Source organism: Zootoca vivipara, chromosome 9 (assembly GCF_963506605.1).
Source record: "Zootoca vivipara chromosome 9, rZooViv1.1, whole genome shotgun sequence".
Classification (NCBI taxonomy): Eukaryota; Metazoa; Chordata; class Lepidosauria; order Squamata; family Lacertidae; genus Zootoca; species Zootoca vivipara.
Genome location: NC_083284.1, coordinates 70453970 through 70476114, shown reverse-complemented (window position 1 = coordinate 70476114; position 22145 = coordinate 70453970). Strand labels below are relative to the sequence as shown.

Below are 22145 nucleotides of genomic sequence, written 5' to 3'. Positions count from 1 at the left end.
GTTCCCTGCAACTTGGCTTCTCGCAACAAGGGAACCGCCAGAAGGCCCTCAGCGCTGGACCTCCACGATGGGGGTGGAGACACTCCTTCAGGTATCCTGACCGAGGCCGTTTACGGCTTTAAAGGTCAGCATTAACACTTTGAATTGTGCTCAGAAACGTACTGGGGGCCAATGTAGATCTTTCAAGACCGGTGTTATGTGGTCTCAGCAGCTGCTCCCAGTCACCAGTCTAGTTGCCGCATTCTGGATTAGTTGTAGTTTCCGGGTCACCTTCAAAGGTAGCCCCATGTAGAGCGCATTGCAGTAGTCCAAGCAGGAGATAACCAGAGCATGCACCACTCTGGCGAGACAGTCTGCAGGCAAGTAGGGTCTCAGCCTGCATACCAGATGGAGCTGATAAGACAGCTGCCCTGGACACAGAATTGACCTGCGCCTCCATGGACAGCTGTGAGTCCAAAATGACTCCCAGGCTGCGCACCTGGTCCTTCAGGGGCACAGTTACCCCATTCAGGACCAAGTAATCAAAGGATGTACAAGCCAACAGGCAGCCTTGGATAAAACATCCTGGAAAATTGGAATAAACCAGGGGTCAGCAAACTTTTTCAGCAGGGGGCCGGTCCACTGTCCCTCAGACCTTGTGGGGGGGCCAGACTATATTTGGGGGGGGGGGTGAATGAACTTAATTCTATGCCCCACAAATAGCCCAGAGGTGCATTTTAAATAAAAGCACACATTCTACTCATGTAAAAAACACCAAGCAGGCCCCCAAATAACCCAGACACACATTTTAAATAAAATGACATGTTCTACTCGTGTAAAAACACGCTGATTCCCGTCCGTGAGCCGGATTTAGAAGGCGATTGGGCCAGATCCGGCCCCTGGGCCTTAGTTTGCCTACCCATGGAGTAAACAAATTCAGATGTCAAGGAAAACAGCAGAAGATGCTGAGCAAATCTAGTGTTCAGAAGCAGACGCAATTCCTTAAAGAAAATGAAGTTTTGCTGGCGCAAATGAGCTTTGCTTCAGTTATCTAAATCTTGAGGTCTAGCACCTTTATTGCAGATTCCTGTACTAGACTGTCCATCTATTAAAAGGAGGGGCCAGTGAAGGCCCACATCCTGCTTTGGAGATAAAAACTGACAGCATTTGATGTAAGAGTACATAAGAGACCACATAAAATGTACAACTTGAGGGCTTCTAAACAAGAAGTTTATTGAGGACAAAATTCAATATATGGCAATATCCAGAACTGGGACAATTTTAGAGCACTTTTATAAATCACTGTATGAAATTTATAAAGGCATGATTTGCATGAGAAGCAATGAAGCGGTTTGCTGGTTGGTGCTCACAGCTGATTGAAGGTGATGTTGCTGCAGAAGCAAACATCCAGCTACGTCTCTTTGTACAATAAGGCTTTGGACAACAACCTATTACCTACCCCACCCCACCCCCACCCCCAAAAAATCTTCTCCATAGCCTTGGTGGTCTGGCTCCCTTTCAGAGAAGGTCTGAACTGTGCTGACTGTGCTGAATAGCTTTTAAGGCAAAATAATGTTTCCTCTTTAAACCTTGTCTCTTGCAAACAGCCCCCTCGGCAGGCTTCCTGGTGTGCAGTTGAGAGTGGGGGATAAATGGCGGGATGTTTTCTCGAGGGAAAAGCTCTGCGCACACCTGTGTTGTACGTGTATTGTCTAGTGAGAAGTCTGTTCAGGTAGAGGAGCATTTCAACACAGCCGCCTCCTGCAACACAGACAACAGCTTGCTGTGGGGTACAGTTTACAACTAACACTGTCAATTGTACGTTCTGTCCCACAGGTTTCAATGAATCTTCTTGATTTATCACACAACATCCCGGAGGAGAGATAGCAAGACTGCATGTTTGGTCTGTCTTAATGTGACAGTTCATAATTTTACACCTGAGGTAATGACTACCCAGGCAGCATTCACAATGACAACTCAAAGTGTGGGGCGGAAACCCCAAGGCGGTAGAACTTCCACAACAGTGACATATATGCATTTCATAGAATTAAAACACAGTTTTACGGCTCAACTGTTTGCTTTTCTTGAGACTCGGCATAATTCTGTAGAAAATGCTGCAGTGAGGCCATTAGTGAATCTTGAAATTCACAGCCCTGATTCATAAGACGCTTTGTACCTTTGGATAATTTTTAAGTGCACCTGGCTAACATCAAGCAACACAAATAGGACCTCAGGTCTTGCTCGACAAATAAGACCATTTAACTGGCAGAAAGAGAAGACCACACAAACTACACACTTTGCATCTCAACTTCACTGCTGTTTGCACTTATGACCGCTCAGAGATGAGAAGCAGACAGCTCCGTCTTTCCTCCTGTGGTTACAACCTGGATCAGACTCCCAGAACATGGACGGTTTTTCCCAGTGATCCAGTCATAAAAGGTTCTGTTAAACACAAAGATCAACATGTTGTGAATTAATTCAATTCCTAACGCAGGCTTCCTCAACCTCGGCCCTCCAGATGTTTTGAGACTACAATTCCCATCATCCCTGACCACTGGTCCTCTTGGCTAGGGATCATGGGAGTTGTAGGCCAAAAACATCTGGAGGGCCAAGGCTGAGGAAGCCTGTCCTAAAGCTTCATGTTATAAATGATATTTGAACTGCTTTTTAAAAAAAATAGCATAGAAGCTTCTCAGGTCAGAGATTTTGTGTCCAACACTCCTCCTCGTACTGCAATTCTATACATGTTACCCAGAAGTAAATCCAATGTTCAAAGGAGCTGACTCCCTAGCCAGTGCTTAGGACTGCAGTCCTAACCTTGTCATTTTAGAATATTTAACATCTATCCATTCTTTATTCTCCCTTATACATTTATATCCCACCTTTCTTCTGCCACGGAACCCACCTGAAGCCCTGACCAAGCCCAAACCTGCTTTGCCTCAGCATGACGTTGCTCTTAAGACTAGCCTGGTAAACTGAATAACTTATATTTATAATAATAATAATAATAATAATAATAATAATTTATTATTTATACCCCGCCCATCTGGCTGGGTTTCCCCAGCCACTCTGGGCGGCTTCCAACCGAATATTAAAAACAATAAAGCATCAAACATTAAAAACCTCCCTAAACGGGGCTGCCTTCAGTTGTCTTCTGAAAGTAGAATAGTTACTTTATTGCCTTGACATCTGCTGGGAGGGCGTTCCACAGGGCAGGTGCCACTACCAAGAAGGCCCTCTGTCTGGTTCCCTGTAACCTCACTTCTCGCAATGAGGGAACCGCCGGAAGGCCCTCGGTGCTGGATCTGTGTCCGGGCTGAATGGTGAGGGTGGAGATGCTCCTTCAGGTATACAGGACCAAGGCTGTTTAAGGCTTTAAAGGTCAGTACCAACACTTTGAATTGTGCTCGGAAACGTACTGGGAGCCAGTGTAGATCTCTCAGGACTGGTGTTATGTGGTCCCGGCGGCCACTCCCAGTCACTAGTCTAGCTGCCGCATTCTGGATTAATTGCAGTTTCCGGGTCACCTTCAAAGGTAGCCCCACGTAGAGCGCATTGCAGTAGTCCAAGCGGGAGATAACCAGAGCATGCACCACTCTGACGAGACAGTCCGCGGGCAGGTAGGGTCTCAGCCTGCGTACCAGATGGAGCTGGTAGACAGCCGCCCTGGACACAGAATTGACCTGCGCCTCCATGGACAGCTGTGAGTCCAAAATGACTCCCAGGCTGCGCACCTGGTCCTTCAGGGACACAGTTACCCCATTCAGGACCAGGGAGTCCTCCACACCTGCCCGCCCCCTGTCCCCCCAAAACAGTACTTCTGTCTTGTCAGGATTCAACTTCAATCCATTAGCCGCCATCCATCCTCCAATCGCCTTCAGGCACTCACACAGGACCTTCACTGCCTTCACTGGTTCAGATTTAAAAGAAAGGTAGAGCTGGGTGTCATCTGCATACTGATAAACACCCAGCCCAAACCCCCTGATGATCTCTCCCAGTGGCTTCATATAGATATTAAAAAGCATGGGGGAGAGAACGGAACCCTGAGGCACCCCACAAGTGAGTGCCCAGGGGTCTGAACACCACTTTCTGAATACATCCCCCACCACCACTTTCTGAATACGGCCCAAGAGGAAGGAGTGGAACCACTGTATAACAGTGCCCCCAGCTCCCAAGCCCTCTAGATGGTCCAGAAGGATGTTATGGTCGATGGTGTCAAAGACCGCTGAGAGATCCAGCAGAACTAGGAAACAGTTTGGCCCTAGCTCGCCAGAGATCGACCAGCACGACCAAGGCAGTTTCAGTCCCATGGTGAGGCCTGAATCCCGATTGGAAGGGATCCAATTTATTATTTATTATTTATTATTATTTCTGCCACAAGGAAGCAAGCCATTATTATTCCCCTTCGACGGGAAAGGAGTTTCAGAGACTGCAGCTTGCTTCGGGATGTTTCAGTTGGTTACTGAGTCTACCCTAAGTACCACTACTGTCACCCGGAGGCACAAATGGCTTCAAAGGCTCAGAGTGCCTTCCACTAACTTCGACTGGGACCTACCTGGACAGGAACAGCTTAGCTGCTGTTGTCTACAGTCTGGTAACCTCTAGGTTAGATTGCTGCAATGCGTTCTACATGGGGCCACCTCTGACGGCAGCCAAACAGGACTTGATTTGTGCTGCCCAGGGTGGATTTTATTTAAATCAAATCGATTTAAATCATGGTTTAAATCGCTAGTCAGTAAGACTTGACTTAAATCTTTTTTCTTTTCTTTTTTACAGAAAGACCCATTCTTGCTGGTATAATCTTAATATTTACAACCAGATGAAGGTTTCATTTTTGGAATAATAAATTTTCAGAGTAGCTTTTACAGTTATATCAAAAATTACTGATTTGGTTATACTATCAGAAATAGCGCTGTGGGTTAAACCACTGAGCCTAGGGGGCTTGCCGATCAAAAGGTTGGCGATTCGAATTCCCGCAATGGGGTGAGCTCCCGTTGCTCAGTCCCAGCTCCTGCCAACCTAGCAGTTCGAAAGCACGTCAAAGTGCAAGTAGATCAATAGGTACCGCTCTGGCGGGAAGATAAACAGCATTTCCGTGTGCTGCTCTGGTTCACCAGAAGCGGCTTTGTCATGCTGGCCGCCGGCTCCCTCGGCCAATAACGTGAGATGAGTGCCGCAACCCCAGAGTTGGTCTCGTCTGGACCTAATGGTCAGGGGTCCCTTACAGATAATTATGAATTATTGTGAGTTTTAATAAGTTAACTGTTTATATTTGGACAACTTTTCTGCTGTACTTTATTGGAAGGAGAAAAGTAATAATTTCCTTAATAACAATTAAAACAATTTATTTAACTAAAGCAATAACATTATAGCATATGTATCCATGTTTGTTAACTGATGTGGTTAAACTTTTCTTCTTCTTCTTCTTCTTTTTAAACTTAGGCTGAGTTTTAGCAGACATGAAAAACTTAAAACAAATCCTTATTTCCTGATGAATAGCCTTTGGACTATAATGTAACCTAAATTAAAAACTATCTTTAGAAAGATTTTTCCTCCAAAAGCATTTTATTTTAAAAATCCGATTTGAATTTTTAAAAAATCTGATTTAAATTTTTAAAAATCCGTTTTTTTGGATTTGATTTTTTTAAATCATTTATTTTTATGCACCCTGATGCTGCCTATGCACAGGCCATAGAGGTGATTTTGAGCTGATCTGGCATCCATCAATTCCCACAACCCATACTTTCAGAACCACTCGCCCAAGCCATGTTCAGCCACTTGCACTTCACAGAAGGGCATTTAACTTCCAGTGACTGAGGATCTGCACTCCAGATTTGAAGGCACAGGCGACCTAGATGTAAACAGCAGCAGCTGTTGAGCAAGGAAGCCTCTTGTTTACTCACTCGGCAATGAAATCTAACGGTGTCCAGGAGCCAACATCCGCATCAGGCATAGATTTCCTGTTCATTGGTGTATCCAAGGTAACACTGGGGCAAAGAAAGATAGGCATCTGATAAATGTTGCCTGCATTTCTTCTCCGTCACAATGCACGCAGAACGCTGAGGACAGTGGAAGGTGGAGACTGCTCTTTTTATTAATATCTCGCCTTCTAGGTGACTACAGTGGTACCTCTGGTTAAGAACTTAATTCGTTCTGGAGGTCCATTCTTAACCTGAAACCGTTCTTAACCTGAGGCACCACTTTAGCTAATGGGGCCTCCTGCTGCCGCTGCACCGCCGGAGCACGATTTCTGTTCTCATCCTGAAGCAAAGTTCTTAACCTGAGGTACTATTTCTGGGTTAGGGGAGTCTGTAACCTGAAGCGTTTGTAACCTGAAGCGTTGGTAACTCGAGGTACCACTGTATACTGAAACTGACTGTGCACCTGTGAGCAATACAAATTTCTCACTTGCATGCAAGCATCTATTATCCACAGGCAAAATGACGTCTCACACAAATGGTGGCTGGGAAAAGATTGCTCCCGTGCATAACATTATCTACAGTGGTACCTTGGGTTATGTTACCTTCGGGTAACGTAATTTCAAGTTATGAATGCGGCAAACCCAGAATTCTGTACTTCTGGGTTTTGCCGCGCATGCATGTGCAGAAGCGCTCTGCGTGCTTCGCGCGTGCGCAGAAGCGCTCTATCGCACTGTGCGTGTGTACAGAAGCGGCACCTCCGGATACAGACTTTTCGGGGTAAGTACGGACCGCCAGGACAAATTAAACTCGTATCCGTAAGGCCCACTGTATTTCCAAAGCTGCTTTGCAGCATCCCACCAAGGACTGTCTCTCACATGCATGCTTGTTACATGCAGTTTGACCGTCAGATCATGTATCATGTAATTGCCACATAAATACACCATGGCTGCGGTCCTCAAACAGGTGCCCAGGAATAGGTGCCACTGATTTCAGGCGCTAATTGAAAGCAATTTTCATATGAAAGCGTCAGACTGAAACTTCAACCTTATTCTGATAGCAGCAGCATACATACTCTAAAAAGTGTATATGTTCAAATATATAAAAGGATGTCATATAGAAGAGGGTGAAAGGTTTTCTGCTGCTCCAGAGAAGCGGACACGGAGCAATGGATTCAAGCTACAAGAAAGAAGATTCCACCTAAACATTAGGAAGAACTTCCTGACAGTAAGAGCTGTTCGGCAGTGGAATTTGCTGCCAAGGAGTGTGGTGGAGTCTCCTCCTTTGGAGGTCTTTAAGCAGAGGATTGACAGCCATCTGTCAGGAATGCTTTGATGGTGTTTCCTGCTTGGCAGGGGGTTGGACTGGATGGCCCTTGTGGTCTCTTCCAACTCTATGATTCTAAGTGCATTTTGAATAATGACCACCCAGGTATGAATAGAATTAGCACCTGCATTCATGGCCCGATAAATGGACACAAGAATTAGAGCTGCAATCTTACCCATGCTCACATAATAACATGGTTGCCTAAAGCCAAGATTTGAAGCAGGAGTTCCCAATTTGTAGTTCGGTCCCTTAGCAACTATACCACTCAAATTATAAATTAATGCAAAACAACAAAAGAGAAAGAGAGGGAGAGATACAGAGAGAGAAATCCAACACGTTCAAATTAAAAGTATTTGCTTTCAGCAGAGGGAAATTTAATGTGAACGAAATGTAAAAGTTAAATGGCATGAATCCACCCCTTGCCCATGATTCTCAAGCAATTGCAATTTCGAGTTGCCAGGCCAAGAGTTCACGTAGACCACAAGCCACTGATTTCAGAGGTTGCTTCTTCAACGGGGCACAAACTGGGCATATGAAAAAACCTAAAGCAGAGGGTGCTGTAGGGATTAAAATGCCACCACTTACGGGAGAATGGCAACCGCAGCAGACCCTGGTGGCAACCCACTGTTTGTACCCGAGAGGCTCTGGCAAAGCTGGTGGACTGCTCCTTTGGCCATGCCATAGCCTATCATTCCTAAAACAAAAGGAAGAAAACATCAGCTTTGTGCAATAAGAGGGTTAGGAAGCAGAGCTGTTTGAACGAGACACCAAAATATTGTCACCGTTTCAGGGGAATAAACCCACACTTTTCTGGCTTCTGGAAGGGAGCTGTCTAATGTGGTACAATTGTGAGGATTCATCCCAGCAGTCCACTGCTTTTGGAAGCTGCTATGTGCATACACAGGCACCTCTATGACCAGTGGGACACTAGTGGCTGGCTCAGCTGTAATTTTGCAACAAGGAAGTCAGCCAAGTCACAGTGGGAGTGAAAGCTAGTTGCTGCTGAAGCCCCAAAGTCTCTGTCCCAGGACTGTACCACTTCAGACTGCTGGAGGGGGGGGGACGGGGACTGTCAGGGATTGTTGGTAGAGGAAAGAGGCTCCTGACTCAAACTTTCCAGGGTTCAAGCTTCAGGAAAACAGTGGCACAAACAAGCAGCAAGTCTACAATGAGAGCTATGTGACTGAAAAGGGCCACCCAGTTTATTAGAGCCAACACCCTCCCATAAAAGAACTGAAGGGAACAAATTACATGGTATCCCAACAAACAAGAGATGCAATAATATAGTTCCAAACGACCCACATTTGTATCTCAGCGGAGAGCCACTGCTCTTCACAACTTTGGTCAAAGCATTTATCGTGATGGTCTATTGAAAAGGTTTGTCTCTGGAAACTCTCAGCGCTTTTGGTCTCCAATAGCCACTTGCCTTCAGATACGCCAACTATGGCACACAGTGGCAACATGAGTCGTGCCTGTAGAGACTATAAGGTTGCCTTAATTTTTTTAATTCCCTGCCCATAAACATCCAGCATGCCAGGGAAAGACCCCTTCTTTGCAGGATAGATTTTTTTATCTGCAAGGTTTTCTTGGAGGTGTGTGCTTGGTATGAAGGAACATCCCATAATGCTGGCCCTCACATGCACCCAGACACAAGTTTACTACCTCAAAGAGAGGTTCCCATTGAAGCTCACCTGTTTACCTTCTTTCCCCAATCCTATTTATATGTACAACAAAGTGTCAATCCCAGCCATACCATTTCCAGTGGCAGGTGGTCAGGTTTCCATTCCCTACACTCTGCCACTTGTGACGACTGCCAAAAGCAGAATAAATTAAGCAAAGATAATTTATTCAGGTCACAGAATTCATCGTTTCCAATGCAGAATTTGGATTCCATGGTTAGAAGTTTGATTTTTAATGCAGAGTACACAGATGACTGACATCCAACATACTTGGAACAGACTGATTTATATCCATAGACTAAAGTTCATTGATTTCAGTGGGTTTGCTCAGATTATAGCTGGCAGTGAATATAGTCCGGTTTCCACACTCTTTTCTGTGCCAAGAGTTACGAAACGGGCCAGGAACATTCGTAACTATTGACAGAGGGTTGAAGGTCATTGGTCTTTGAAGAAGGCAGGTTAAAGGTAGGATCCAAAGTAAACAAGAAGAGCTGCCACTCGTTTTGAAGAAATAAAACAGCAGCCTACTTTTATTGTGTCTCGCAACTTAGAAATAACAGTGTGCTTATGAGCCTTGTGCTTTTTCACACACACAGCCCAATTTCTCTAGATTGTGGCTCTCAAGCGTGGATCCCCTTACAGGTGTCAAAAATGTCCTCTGAAAAGACCTTAACAACTAGTCAACATTGCAGGACAAGAGAATTTGAAAGACCGCGGGCTGGTTTTTCCTCAAATGGGAATGGTTGACACCACAAAGAATACTGGCAAAGCACACCACAATATTTTACCTGGAGTTCCAGCTAATGCCGCTTTGGCCCCTGTTAGGGTCAACAAGCCCCCTTCCTTCAGGTGCTTGGTGGCCAAATGGCTAGAGATCGTTGACGTCCAAACACTTTGTTTCCACATCAGGTCAGTATTTTTGTATAAAGCTGGTGAGCAGAGAAAATCCAGGACACGTTAGGCATCAAGACAGAACCAGCATGTGCTATTCCTTGCTCAAAACTGCAAATCTCCCTTAGTTTGTCAGATTTCAGATCCTAGTTTTGAATTCCTTGTTTTGCAGCAGAAACTATATTAAAAAAAAAAACCCCACCCTACCCACTTCGAAGTTATCTTCTGAGGGCAAGATCTTCACTGGTCATCTTTTGTATTCTTTTCACTATATGCTTAAAACCTGGTGACTCGAGAGACCTATGCCTGCATTTAAAATAATAATAATAATGATGATGATGGTAAATTATTTATACCCCACCTGGTTTTCCCAGCCACTTTGGGAAGCTCCCAACAGAATATTAAAAACACGATAAAACATCAAACATTAAAAACTTCCCTAAACAGGACTGCCTTCAGATGTCTTCTAAAAGTCAGATAGTTGTTTATTTCCTAGACATCTGATGGGAGGGCATTCCACAGGGCGGGCGCCACCACCAAGAAGGCCCTCTGCCTGGTTCCCTGCAACCTTACTTATCACTGTGAGGGAACTGCCAGAAGGCCCTCAGTGCTGGACCTCAGTGTCCAGGCAGAACAATGGGGGTGGAGATGCTTCTTCAGGTATACTGGTTGGTTTCTTGTTCTCTTAATGTTTTACTGTACGTTTGTTTCATTACATTCTTGGATTGGTTTATATTGTAACAATATGGTGAGAGGAGTACGATTATGTTTTAAGGTGAGCTTCCCAGATGAAAGACTCCAAATTATCCAGAAGACTCTGATTTGAGTCCTCCTGAATCTAAAAAACAGGGGGCCCAACACACAGCTCCCGCTTCCCAAAGAGAAAGAGAAGGAATATGTAGCAATGTTCTGTTCTATACTTCCCTAGCTCAAACTACATGTTCCTGGTCCAGCAATCCATGGTTTGCTGAAGCAGAAGTGAGCGATGAGCTTAAGGGCTTCCTGCTCTCTTCATCTACTCCTCTTACACACCTAGCTTCAGAGATTTCCTGGTTTGCTAAACCGAACTCTGGTTTAAGACAAGATCAGAATGTGTTTGGCAAATCGTACCTGGCACGCAGGACACAGACCACAATTTCCTGGTTGGGACGTCACAGGGAAGCTGTGGCTTATCAAACTGGGAGGTCTTCTCTGAAGCCAAGCATGGAAGAAAAGGGGAGGGGGAGGTGCTCAAACTTACACCTGCTCCAAAAACCAATACTTTGTTGGAGCAGGAAAATTATGCTTTGAACTGGACAAGTGCTTTTAGACACAAACCATCTCGGAAATATTACGCTCATAATTGAGACTTATGAAGCTATTTAGGATCAGTTTGTCCTTTGAGGAATAGTCTCCTATTCTAATATGTTTCTAATATGTAAGTGCAAAAGTCTGTCTTTTATAATCACTGGAAAGTGCTTTGTAGTACCATGCAAAAACCTGGGTTTGATTTTAGAAACCATTAACTCTTTTCCTGGAATTTAATGGAATTGACCAAACAAACCACTAAAAAACAGAGAATATTTTCCAATGGTCTCTCTAAATGCCAGACATAACTGGTTGTAGAATGTGCAAAAATTACGTTGTGAGTCTCTGTGAAGCGGAATTTTCACCAGAAGTTTCTTTTATTTTGCAAACATGGTACAGGCAACCCCCGTTTTGCATGGGTTCAAAGCATGAGCGGCCGTGTATGTGTGGGTTGTTTCTGGACCCGGAACAGGACAGAACGGGACAGAGTAGAGCAGGATGGGCTCATGCATGCTCCGCTGAAACGTGCAATGAGCAGGAATGCAACCTCCGCACAAATCATTCTTAAGGACATGGCAAACAGGATCTTATTCACTTTAGGGTCACTGGCAGGGTTAAGGCCTGGCTCAACAGAAGCCTAGTTCTCCATTTGAAGCAGCTCCAGGCCACAGCTGGTCTATTTGCTTTAAAGTCCACAATACAGAATGCATCCCCTTTCGATGAAGAAAAACCAACTTCTGACCTAGTGCAACAACAACGGACAAGGTAGAATCCACTCAACTACCGGCACTTCCATTCCCCTAAAAAAAGCTGATGACTGGGTGCTGGTGGTGGTTAGGACTCTGCCTGGATTTTTCTCTGCCAGGCTCTAGCAGCAGAAGGAGAACCGGGGGGGGGTGGCAGGGCCCCTCCATGCCAGAGGTCCCAAGCTATGGCCAAGTGGGTGGTAAGCTCTCCCTGGCAGTTCTTCCACTGGCAGTAATGTGCGAAATGGGGCCCTGTGGCCGTGCTTCTCAAACTTGGGTCTCCAGAAGTTGTTGGACTACAACTCCCAACATCCCTAGCCAGCAGGACCAGTGGTGAGGGATGATGGGAGCTGTAGTCCAACAACTTATGGAGACCCAAGTTTGAGAAACACTGGTAGGGTGTTGGGTGGTTTCGGGATCACTGGATACAAAGCCTGGAGATGACGCCCTGAAAAATCAACAGGGTTGCCAAGGGTCAGTACTGCATCTGGATACAGCCACTTGGGCACCCCCGGCTTAAAACACCATAAAATGAATGCAGGAAAGTGACTCTTAGCAAGATAAAGGTAAAGGGACCCCTGACCATTAGGTCCAGTCGTGACCGACTCTGGGGTTACGCGCTCATCTCGCATTATTGGCCGAGGGAGCCGGCGTATAGCTTCCAGGTCATGTGGCCAGCATAACAAAGCCGCTTCTGGCAAACCAGAGCAGCACATGGAAACACCGTTTACCTTCCCGCTGTAGCGGTTCCTATTTATCTACTTGCATTTTGATGTGCTTTCGAACTGCTAGGTTGGCAGGAGCTGGGACCAAGCAACGGGAGCTCACCCCGTCACAGGGATTCAAACCGCCGACCTTTTGGTCAGCAAGCCCTAGGCTCAGTGGTTTAACCACAGCGCCACCTGGGCGGTTAAGATACTAACTGCTTAACAACTTAACAAACTTCCATCAGGTTTCAATATTGGTTGGACACAGCTACTACACTCGATTTTCCGATCGCACACAAAAGGGAAAGAAGCCGTTCTGAAAACTCTCGTTATAAGACAAAGAAGAAATGATTTCTTCCACGGCATTCACAAGTTTGTTGCTTACATTTTGCTTTCGCGCTGCCTCCAGCCCATCCACCGGCAACACAAAGTATAGCATCGACTTTTTCTTCGCCCAGGAGTTTTCCAACATCTTCTGTCACCTTTAAATATGTGAAGACAAAGAAGTGTGGGGGAGTGTCAGTTCCAAGAGAAATACCTGGAATTTGCATATGCCCAAATCTCAAAATTGCTATTTTCTCAGACCTACAACTAATACAGGAATTGAAGCAAGGTGGGGAACAAGTGCCTGAAGTGACGGGTGTGGGGAGTGGAGGGGGGGGGAGCTGAACTGCCCTCAACTGTGTGCTACTTTTCATGTAAGAAATAGGATCCACCCGCATTAGGATTTGAGCAAGGCTGGCAAATCAACAAAGGTACACACAACCACCTCTTGTCATGTCAGGTTTAACCTTCAGAACCAGGGAAAGTACCAGTATATATAATGGAATATAATGGAACTAGGCTTAGTATAAACCAGAGCTTGCCAGCACTAAATCCCAAACCCTGGAATCTGTTTCCAATGCACAACCCTGGATTGGGGTGGGTGGGGTTGATAGAACAGTGGGTGCTGGTTCCGAGCAAATCGGAGGTAATAGATTCCTCTTTTTAGAACGGAACCAATAAATATGGGGGAAGGAAGAACAAGCAACAGAAAAACAAGCATGGGAGTTGACAAAGGTGTGCTAAGATCACCAGTCCATTTTATCTTAACATGCATTTAAAACGATATACCGCAAAATATATCAATGGCATCTCTCTCACACACACATTCATGCTACGCAGCCCCTTTTGACCTGCATTTGTTATCACACAACCCAGGCAGACTTTTAAAAGGGATAGCCAACATCTTGAGCCAAGATGTTCCCACCTAAATGTTCCCCAGAGGTAAAGTTATTGCATCCCTGCCCTAATGTTGGCAGCTGAAGCTTTAACAACTGCACGACAGGCAGAAATTAAGTCAGTATGGCACCTCCTAGTGATGGGGCAAATGGAAGAAAATGCAGCTACTGAATTTTCTGCCTTTCGTAAAGCTGATGAAGGTGAAGAAACTGTCGGGAAGTCTTTCCCAAGAGGAAAGAACTTTTCACACGCAAATAGGATCTTATTTCAGGCAACTACTATTATTTTGCTACCCTGTCATCTTTCTGCTTTCATTTTAATTGCTTCCAACAATAACATAGGAGCAAGACACAAACAATACCATGCACGTTACCTGATCTGCTTGTTCAACGAAGGAATCGCTCATTTTCACAACAACATTGGCACTCGCTTCATCGTTTTCTCCCAAGTCAATGCTGGCCACCCACTGAATTAAAAAAAGAGAGCAAGATTTCTCCCACTGTCAGTTTAAAAACCGATTTACTTATTTTGTGCTTTTGTCTTTTACACCAGAAAACAAAAGTATTTCCTAAAACTGTTTCAAAGGGAAACAGGGAGGAGTGTCAATTCATTCACTGCAGATTTATTTCAGTATGTTGCCCATACTTTGCGCACTTCCCTATACCTCTCAGGCTCAAGCCCAAAAGCAGGACAGCTTCCCCCCCCCAACCCTATTTCGAAAGAGCCCTTTGTTCCTTCTCATCTCCCCAGCAAGTATTGCAAGTGTCCCCTTGCGATTCCTTAACGGGCAGCGGGAAATTGCTGTTTCGGGGGATGATGCGGGGATAAGGAGCGCTGGCTGCGCCCGACAACCTACAGCTTCGTCTACCGGGAGCAAAAAAAAAAACTTTAAGGGAAGGGACAGGACCAAGGGCCGCCGCGCAAGTCCGTGGCAGAGCGAGTGGCTGCGGCGACGCGCAACCCGCGCGCCTCCTTTTGCAGAGACGCGGATGGAGCTCTTTGCGCACACGCGCGCGCGTTGTGCCGGGAAGGTGGGTTAGGGAACGGCGCTCCGTGCAGACGCAGCTGATCTGCACCAACGCCAAGAACGCCTTGGCCCCACCACCAGCAGCCTCGATTCGTCCCCACGGGGCTGCTGCCCTTACCCAGTTCTTCCCTCGGAAGTAGCGCACGCATTGGGAGCCCAGGGCGCCCTGGCCGCCATACACGAGGACCCGGCGCGCTTCCGCCGCCGCCGCCGCCATCTCTCAGCCTCGCCTGCAGCCGCCTTTCGCCTCCGACCCGGGATCGGCGAGCAGCCGCAAACGCTCCGCCTTCCCAAGAAGGAAGGATCTTGCGCGGAGGAGGAGAGAGAGCGAAGCGCCTCCCTCGCTGCTGCGCCGATGGGTGGCGCAAGCGCCCCCTGCCCTGGGAGTTGGGAGCAGGGTTTTCCCGAGGGATAGGGCTGCACCTGTTTGGAAAGGGGAAACAAAACAAAAAAGTATAACCGCATAGGAACGGCTAGGATAATCATAAATGAGTTCAGAAGTGTAATAGTCGACCAATATTTCCTTAAACCGATGCGGCTCTTTTCTGTGTGCCATTGTGGAACCCAGTTCAGCTACTGATTGATTGATTGTGTGGCTATAGTCCATGGTTTATTTGCTTTCATTTTATGGACCAGTGGCCTCGTTAGATAGTAAAATTCATGTTCAATTGTTGTTTCAGGGGTTGTTTTTAAAAGTCTGGAATGGATTAATCCATTTTGCATTACTTTCTATGGGAAAGCGTGCCTTGGTTCTGGAACGCTTTGGTTTGGGGATGGACTTCCAGAACGGATTAAGTTTGAGAACCAAGGTACCACTGTACTTCTAGAAGTTGTGTATGGTGGAGCAGACGATCGCTCAGGCTAATGCAACAGCAACACTACACCCTTGCAGTCCCCAAAACAGTTCTTTCTCACCAGTCACCTCTGCAAACACAGGCAAAATATATCAATGGCATCTCTCTCACACACACATTCATGCTACGCAGCCCCTTTTGACTTGCGTTTGTTAGCATACAACTCAGGCAGACTGCACCAGGGGTCAGCAAGGTTTACCTCACCTGGGCCAGTTCACTCGAGCGGAGATCCCTCCATGGGCCGGATCGCACCTGCGCACCTGTGATTTCCGGTGTCTGCATCTGCACAGACGCGATTTCCGGCGCCGCGGAAGCGAGCCCCCACGCCATGCTGAGCCAGTTGAGCACAGCACATGGGGACTCACCGAGTGGGCGGCTAAGTTCGGGGGTGGCTCGTGGCCAGTTAAATGACCCCTGTGGGGCGCTTGTGGCCCATGGGCCTTAGGTTGTCTACCCCTGTGCTACACCTAACAATGGCCAAACTGTTGTCTTCATTCCCATTCCAAACAGGCCAGGCGTCTTCAAAAGCTAACCAGCAGCCATAAAAGAGACATTGATGCTCATTAAGCAAGCTTCTACAGTTTTATGAGGTTATTTTGCATTTCCCAGAGAGATGCTTGAGCTTGAAACTGTGCAATGCGGGAAAAGCACGTGCTTCTCCAAGCTGCAACCAATTTGTGTTCCCCTTTACGCCCAGAAGATTGTTCTAATTGCAAGCCCAGGCATCCAGAAATATTGTGTATCTATTTCATTTAATAGTATTGGAAAGCAGAGTATCATTAATTTGGGAGAGATGACAGTAATGACATTTACAAATTCAAGGAGATGGCGACTTGGTGCTATATAGCCAGTGGAATTCTGATGTCAAATTATAACATATCCATCCTAGTTTGCTTCCCAGCAATAATTAGATACCTGGCAACGAATTGAACAAGCATGTGCAATTGAACAAGCAGCCAAACATCTTCCAGGTCAGAAATGGAAGTCATTTGAATATTTAAAACAGGTAAAGAATTCGAGCCTTTGAATGAAACACTAGTCATGTAACAGATATGGTGTTACTCTCTCAACAACAAGCACCGTTGCCGTGCAGAGAGATGACGCTCTTCTTTGTCATCCTTGTGGATTATTGAACAAAATTGATCTTTTGGAGCTGGTTTTTGATCTGCACATCTCAGTTTGTGAATTAGAGAAGATGCTGTGGAAAAAGGATGTTTTTGAAACAACAACAAGCATTGCCTGAAAAAGAGCCAAGATCTATAATTACTGCCGGGAGATCCTGAAAGATGATTTATTTGAGACATTAGAATGCCCAGCTACTTCAAATGGGCTGTCTTTGCTTCCATTGCTGTGTTGAGCTTTGTGTCTTTTATCTTGATCCTTGTTGCAATGAGCACCCAGAAATGGATGACTGGAAAAATCCTTTGCAAAACAGGAGCTGAGCTGGTGAATGCCACAGACCCAGAGCTAGTCAAATTCATGGGGGAAATTTACTACGGACTCTTTGGAGGTGGCAAAATACGCCAATGTGGGTTAGGTGGGCGGCGATCCAAATTCACAAGTAAGTAACACTTTTGGTTCATTACTCGCACATGCGCATATTGACCATACATTTAGATGCATTCATGATGGGCATGTTTTCTTTATGTTAAACGTTGGAATTTTACCTCTGTGGCTTGTTTTACAAGAGAGTTTTTTTCTTCTCAAATTGGAATAAAAAATATGGGTATATTTTAAAAACTGCTCTCTTTGACTAAAATGTGGGGACTTGAAGAGGACCCCCCACCTTACCCATGGCCCTTAGATGCTGAAGTAGTATCCTGATGGGGAGAGGAATAAGGGGGGACCATGTTGAGACAGGGGCCATGGGGAAGAAGCAACTCTGGCTCTGAGGGCAGGACTGGTTGCCCGCTTTGGCAAGGCAAGGGGAGAATGAGTGGCCTAAAACGATTCCTTTGAGTGGGACAAAGGTCTGCTTATAAGTAAAATCAGGACGGGAAGTGAGGGCAAGGGAGCCAGGAAACAGATGTGGTCAGTGGAGGAGAAAGGGTGCTTCCAGGCCGCCCCTATTTTGGGAATCATATACTGGCCAATTGAAGCTGTGCAATTTGGAATTCTGGTGAGATAAATGTCCGGCTTAGGCCAAAGAGAATCCTTCTTCTCCCACTGCTTTCCTAACACACTGTACTAACAAAAGACAAAAAACAAACAAACAGCTCTTTGCTAAATTAGGGCTATGCCTAGGTGTTCCCTTTAAATCTTCTGTAGGGGAAGAAAGCCTTTCACTTTTTCCTCTTTTTAATAAATGAATTAGCAGCCGCAGCTGTAAAGATGCACATCAGTGGAATGTGCAAACCGAGCTGAAAAGGCAATGATGTAAAAAGAGTTAAGAAAGAAGCAGAATCTGGGAACAGGGGGCAAGAGTTGCTTCATGGTAGCTTGAGAATTAAACTGTGTCGCACATGGGCTCTGCTGTTTTACATGTCCATATAAGAGAAGCTGCGTGAGTAATCCCAATTCAGGGGCATCAGCCCTTTTGGGGGAAACCAGGAGAGATGTGGTGCAGCAATAAAACTGCTACCGCCTTTGCAAAGCTAAGCAGGGTCCGACATGGTTTCAAATTGGATGGGCAGACCATGTGTTGAGATTCTTGAATTGCAGGGGGTCTAGCAGGGTCCATTCCGGCTCTATAATTTGATGATTCTGTTATTCAGTGGTTCTACGTGGGATCTCCCTGACAATTAAGTTCACAGTCTGCAGGTTCTCCTAGATCCAGCTTGGTCTCTGGAGGCTAAAATAGCCTATGGAGCTTGGAGGGCTAAGGCTGGTGCAGCTGCTGTGGCCCCACAGGAAGTACGGGCACGGTTATCTGTGCACTGGTACCATCCAGGATTCATTATGGCAATACCTTTGAAGACACCTTGTATACCCAAGTCAAAATACATCTGCTGGCTTACTCTGGGAATAGGGTTATTTATGCATGCTAATACTGCGGCCCATGTTCCGTTAGCCCAAAAATGGAAAACGAGCAAGGTCCCAACCAAAGATTGGCAACTTAAGTTGACTGAATATACACAATTTGCAGGCTTAACATATAGAATAAGAGAACAAGAAGAGCGTGCATTTCAAGAAGATTGGAAAATGTTTATTGAATATATGGGAAATAATTGTGTACGGCTGAAAACGTTGGCAGCATTAAGATAAATGCAACAGTAAGTTTTGACGGAAGCAATAATGGAATACTGAATGGTATGGTTTTAGTAAAAGATGCAGGAATTTATGATATGTAAAATGAACCATGGAAAGAGAAGAAGGGAAGTCATTAATATCTCAAGGATGTAAAATGAGTATTTTAAACTGTAAAACAGAAATATATAATATATGAATAGGTGTACAGATTGGTGGTCCACTGTTGTGCCTAATTCAAAGTATTGTGCTTGCCTTTAATGCCCTGCATAGTTTTGGGCCTAGGTACCTCAAATAATATATGTTTTTATGCAAATGTGTCCATATATTGTGGTAATAGACATGCCCAGCCCTATCCTTAGGCAGAGTGGGACAACCACCTCAGTCCATAAATGCTGGGAAACATTGGAGACAGCCCTCCCAGCTTAGTCCCCTGGCTGGTACCCTTTCGTTGGTCCTGAGGACTTCCTTACATTTGCATTTTGAGCCTGTTTCCCTTGGGTATTGAAGTAAGATTCAACTGCCAACCCAATCAGTTTCCATACATGGAACTGAGAGTGGTGCCGTTCAGGGCCGGCCCAAGACATTTTGGCACCTGAGGTGAACTGCAAGATGGTCCCGGCCCTGCCAGGGAAGAAGGGATGAGTGAGAATCTACACTGGGGACAAGAAGGGAATAAAGGTCTACATCGGGAAGGAGGAGAGGAGGGCGACCAGCCAGTTGCAAAACCACCTACAGAATGAATAATTTCTAAGAAGTAAATTGGAGGTGATAGGACAACCAATATGATTAATGGTTTAATCACTTTAATCACTGATCTTATGACTTTTATATTGCTTTTATCTTTTTTGTACACCACCCTGGGAACAATTTGACGGAAGAGGAGCATGAGAAAGAAAAGGAAAGAAAGTTTAGGCATCTTTAGAAAGCTAAGATGGTCAAGGCATCTAACGAACTGTGGAAACCACACCCAAAAATTGGGGGGGGGGCATGGAGCTGTCAGTGCTAGGGTACAAATTTTTGTATTCCCCCCCCCAATACCTCCACAGGGGGTGACACACTCAGATTTGATCCTGGCTCCTGAAACATTTGATTGCGATGAATATGAATTCTAATATTTTCCAATACTTATTGCTGCAATCCTATGCACACTTAGCTGCAATCCTAACCCCACCGAGGACTGAATTCAATAGGACTGAATTTTGAGTAGACGTGGTTAGGATTGCACTGTTAGTGGATTAATAAAACGCTAAACATGGCCCATTATCATTTTAATTAGTCCCTGAAACTAGAACCTAAGAAGTTCATCTGACTTTAGTTGCTGCTTTTCAGGTCACTGAAGATGGGTCCCATTGTCATAGCAGAAGCAATTGATCCATTACTCCACATCACTGGAGCTTGGTTAAATTACCTTGACCTGTCATAAACAGAGCTTAACTGTTTAACATTAAACATGCAGTCGGAGCGCAATAGCATCATCATTCCCATAGTGAATAGCAAGTACTGTACACTCTTCAAAATCTAACGCTTTTATATCACCTAAACAGGTGGAACGTCTTCCAAGGAAGTAATTTCCCATTAATCTTGAATGGAAAATCTTCATAGCCTTTGGCACATTTACACAACCAAAAACTCAATGTTGTTTTGTTTTCCCTGTCAGTATTTCCGCACCTGGTGAAGAAGCTGAACACAGCTCTCCATGTGGCAATTATCCTTTTCCTCTGCGTGGCGTTTTCTTTTGCTCTGGTCAGTTTGGGATTCTGCATATTCAACATAATTAAAGTTCCCTATCGGGCTATTAAAGGTCCAGCTGGAATCGCCTTGTGGAACGTCATTGCAGGTAAAATTTCTGATGACACCCACCTTTTGCTAGATTGAGAGTTTGCTTTCCATTATCTGTGCATGTCACTAAATGCTCTTAGGGAAATCTCCATTGGTGTCATTGGGTATGTGGAGATAGGATAGCCATCTCCAAACATCTAAAGCAGGCATAGGGAAACTCGGCCCTCCAGATGTTTTGGGACTACAACTCCCATCATCCCTGACCACTGGTCCTGTTAGCTAGGGATGATGGGAGTTGTAGTCCCAAAACATCTGGAGGGCTGAGTTTGCCTATGCCTGATCTAAAGGGCTATTATGTGGAAGATAGAGAGAGCTTGTTTTCTCCCACTCCAGAGGGTGGCTTCAAGTTACAAAAAATATGATTCAGACTAAACATCAGGAATAACTTTATGCCTGCAAGACCTGCTTGACAGTGGAACAGATTCCCTTGGAAGGTGCATCTAGACTCTCCTTCCTTGGAGGATTTTAAACATGGAGTAAAGTGGCTCTACAATTATGTTTCTAAACTATTTTGCATTTCATTGTATTAATGCCTGTGTGTTTTGAATTCTCTTGCAGGTGGCTTTGCAGTGCTGGGCATGACGAGCTTCATGGCTGCCGTCAAACTGCACAATCTGACAGAAAGGATTGCCAATTTCCAGGAAAACGTCTTCCAGTTTGTAATCCTGGAAGAACAGTATGAACACTCTTTTTGGCTTTGCGTGGCAAGCGCAACCATTCACGGTGTGAACTTGCTACTAGTTGCCATCAGCACAATTCATTTCCCTAAGCGGAAGACAAAGACAGAAGAAGCAAATGTTGCAGCCGAAGACATCATGTACTGAATACCTAACTGATGGGCCCACCAACTTGGCTGGCCCCAAGCTTAAGACTTGCATTATCTGTTTATCTGCACTATGTGAAAGAAGGGTAACACCACTGTGGGAAGGGGTGCGTGAGTGCGGAGGAAGTGCAGAGAGAGCCACAAGTTGGTTCGTGCAAATGCTTAGACCAAAATGCCCCTGGAGGGTCCACCAAGTCAAGAAGGAGACCATTCCCACATTCCATTAAACTCCTGGGAAGCTTGAGTCTTTCCTACACTGGGTCAAAATTTCCCAGGAGGCCAACACAAAGCAAGAACACCCCTTCCCATTCTCTCACGTGGACCTTGCCCATAGAACTCCAAAACCCTACAGCCAACCTGAGGAGGACGTTTGCCTCGGGTACAATGCTGTGCAATGGGTAATTTATACCTGGACTCACTTAAAGGTAATTTAAAAGATAGAGGAAAAAGCACATACCACCTCAGAATGTGGGTGTGACGTTTTCTGAATGTTCCCAGCCTAAAAATCCTTATGCGCAAAGTTAACATGGTGGGAGAAGGGCTGTGCTGAGATCTTTCTCCCTTGACTACGTAGCTTTCCACATAATGTTTGAAGTGGGGAAGCATTTGCAGTGGAGGCCTCTACTTTAGAGTGAATGGGGTACTGCCCCACCAACCCT

At 45.5% G+C, this 22145-nt stretch overlaps 2 protein-coding genes across 2 annotated transcripts; one reads left to right on the top strand and one right to left on the bottom strand.

Annotated features, from left to right (window-relative positions):
* Positions 1-1183: 1183 nt before the first annotated feature.
* On the bottom strand, positions 1184-15057 carry QDPR (quinoid dihydropteridine reductase). The gene is made up of 7 exons (XM_035113549.2): positions 14900-15057; positions 14128-14220; positions 12919-13015; positions 9691-9831; positions 7809-7917; positions 5883-5966; positions 1184-2421 (listed from the first exon to the last, which is right to left on the bottom strand). The coding sequence occupies exons 1-7, from the start codon at positions 14996-14998 to the stop codon at positions 2316-2318; spliced, it is 729 nt and encodes a 242-aa protein (XP_034969440.1). The 5' UTR covers positions 14999-15057; the 3' UTR covers positions 1184-2315.
* Positions 15058-16882: 1825 nt separating this feature from the next.
* Positions 16883-21487, top strand: CLRN2 (clarin 2). Its single transcript, XM_035111631.2, has 3 exons — positions 16883-17196; positions 20482-20661; positions 21222-21487. Exons 1-3 carry the CDS (start codon positions 16944-16946, stop codon positions 21485-21487), a joined length of 699 nt encoding a protein of 232 aa, XP_034967522.1. The 5' UTR covers positions 16883-16943.
* The last annotated feature ends 658 nt before the right edge of the window (positions 21488-22145 follow it).